The sequence below is a fragment of the Carlito syrichta genome, unplaced genomic scaffold (assembly GCF_000164805.1).
Source record: "Carlito syrichta isolate Samal-C Ts95f unplaced genomic scaffold, Tarsius_syrichta-2.0.1 Scaffold82438, whole genome shotgun sequence".
NCBI lineage: Eukaryota > Metazoa > Chordata > Mammalia > Primates > Tarsiidae > Carlito > Carlito syrichta.
In genome coordinates, this window is record NW_007026534.1 from 1,673 (window position 1) to 4,118 (window position 2,446).

Sequence of the window (2,446 nt, forward strand, 5' to 3'; positions counted from 1 at the left end):
TGGGCCTGGTACAGGCGGTACTGCTCCACGTCCGGGTGCAGCTGGCTCAGCTGCTCATAGTACTCGGCCGCCAGCGCGAACTCCTGCAGGCGGTAGTAGCAGTAGGCCAGCAGCGACAGGCCGGCGCGGCTCCTCGGGCTCCGTTGCAGCCCCCCGCCCAGCAGCTGCACCGCCTCGGCGTAGCGGGCATCCCGGATGAGCCGGTACACGACCGCGGTGAACTCCCCATCTGGGATCTGTACGCCGCTCACCTCTGCCATTACCGCTGCGTCCGTTGTAGGTACTGTTGCCACGACGACAAGACAACCGGAAGCGGAAGTCTATGAACCATATTTTTCTTAAAGTGCGCCGGAAGTCAACTTGTAGTGGTAGCAACAGGCTTGAATTGAAATTACCTTGATGACCTTGGATATCGCAATGTTTCTTACACTTTCTAAGCAAATGGAAAATTCTTTAAATATTAGCACATGAACTGATACTTACAGATTCGTGAGCATTTCCTTCAAATGATATCATCACTATCAACTAAGTGGTAGTAGCTCAAATAATGTATTAAAAGTGCCATTAATGACAGATTATGCATTAATCAACACAAATTTCTGACAGATGTTATAATTTTAGCACCCAAATAAGTCTTGGTAATGAGGAATTATGGTGGGCATACTTCATCTGGGTTCTTATGTAGTTGTGTCTTCCTAAAAAGAAAAAAAAAAGTCATCTCATGGCGGGAATCTACATTTCAGCCGAAAAATACTTGGTTGAATCATAAGCTATTGCTGTTTTTGTATGTTGAAAACTTTGAAACCCAGCAATTTCACATGATTCAATGAAATACTTCCGATTTTTTCCTAAGCCAGGTAGAGTGGAATTGAAAATTATGTTTAAGAAGAGCAAAGGGCCTAAGGGTTGAAAAAAACAAATAGTAAAGCTCTTGTAGCATGTAGAAAATTAAATGCCTGAGAGAATGAGTAGGGTTCATTCCAAAAAACTACTGGAAGGTTGTGGATATGGCATTATGAAGCTACCAGATAAGTTTACAAAATCCATTGACAGACCACTCCCGTGTGGTGTAAGATAGAAGTTTGATGAGGTCATAAAAGTAGTGTAGACTATTTTTCCTTTTTCATGAAACTACAACATAGGAAAAAACGATCCTATATGGGGAAATTAGAACACATGAAGGTGTCCTAATTTGCAACTATGTGTGGGAATTAAGAATTGACTTCTAAAACTACCTCTACTATTAATCACTGCTAAAGATGAAGTATGAAAGCAGTAAGACCATATCTTTATTTTAATATATTCAACTTATTTAAAAGTGCAGCAAAAGAAAACCATGGAAATTTGTCAATGTTTTATTGTCTCCATACCATAGCATCATAATTATGTTAGGGCACAAGATTTTCCACTGAATCTCATACATTCTAAAGAAAAATTTGGAACATGAGGAATTCTGGCGAGATAAAGCATTACATCTGTATTGGAAAACTGCTGAAACATCCTAAAATTGTGGCAGACACATACATTACAAACTAATATTAGCAGTTTGAGTAGAGTATAAATCCCTGAATTAATTATTAAAGACAAAGTGTACTATACACGGCATTCTAGAATTCATAATGCCTAGGCCTTGGGTGTCATAATCATGCCACAAAGAATTATTTCAAGATACCGTAAAGCAAAAGAGATAACCAGGGAGAGGGATCAGATGCATTATCACATTGTTATCTATAACTTCCCTATTCAGTATTGAAATCTTTTTCATAAATCATTCTAGGGCTAAAGTACATTATAATTCATTCTGTGAGGTTTCTCAAAAGATTGCATTTAATTGTGTTAATTATAATTTGTAAATGTTCAATATGTAACAAGTATAAAGATGCAGAATGCTAGAAGTAAAACTGATTGCCCTATAAAGATAACCAAGTCAATACAATAAAATCATTATCAGACATTATTACATATTCCAACCTACAATCTCATAAATCAAAGCTTTTAACTGTCTGGACTCATATGTCACTGTATTCTTTCCAGTATGAATTCTTTCTTCTTCCAGAGGTTGTTCAATAACAGCAGGTATGTTTCTGCCATACAGTTCACAGTGTTCCAGAAACTGGACACATTCTTGAATAACACTATCACGAAGCATTATCATGTGTTTTGACATGTTTTCTAACAAGGAAAGGAAGCATCTTTTGGCATAATACCAGGTATCCGTTCCCAGCTTTTTATTATAAGGTTCCAAGCTTTTGATTACTCGAGAAATACCAAAGTCATAATTTCCTTTGGCACAATACAGGGTTCCTATCACCAAATTCACAATGCAGAGATGGTAGATTTTCTTATCAGGGTACTCATAAGAGAGCTGCTCTTCCTCCTTTTCAATCTTCCTCATCAACTCCTCTGGTTCTTCATTCTGACTTGTCATAATATACGACACACAGAG

The 2,446-nt window shown here is 38.1% G+C and overlaps 1 protein-coding gene across 1 annotated transcript in view; it reads right to left on the reverse strand.

Moving 5' to 3' along the window:
- Positions 1–260, reverse strand: part of LOC103258159 (tetratricopeptide repeat protein 30A-like) — a gene marked incomplete at its 3' end in the record, with an annotated part of 1,927 nt that extends 1,667 nt beyond the window's left edge. Inside the window, exon 1 of the mRNA XM_008055866.1 lies at positions 6–260. Coding sequence (XP_008054057.1) covers positions 6–260 — 255 coding nt within the window. The remainder of the gene's footprint in view (positions 1–5) is intronic.
- Positions 261–2,446: the final 2,186 nt, after the last annotated feature.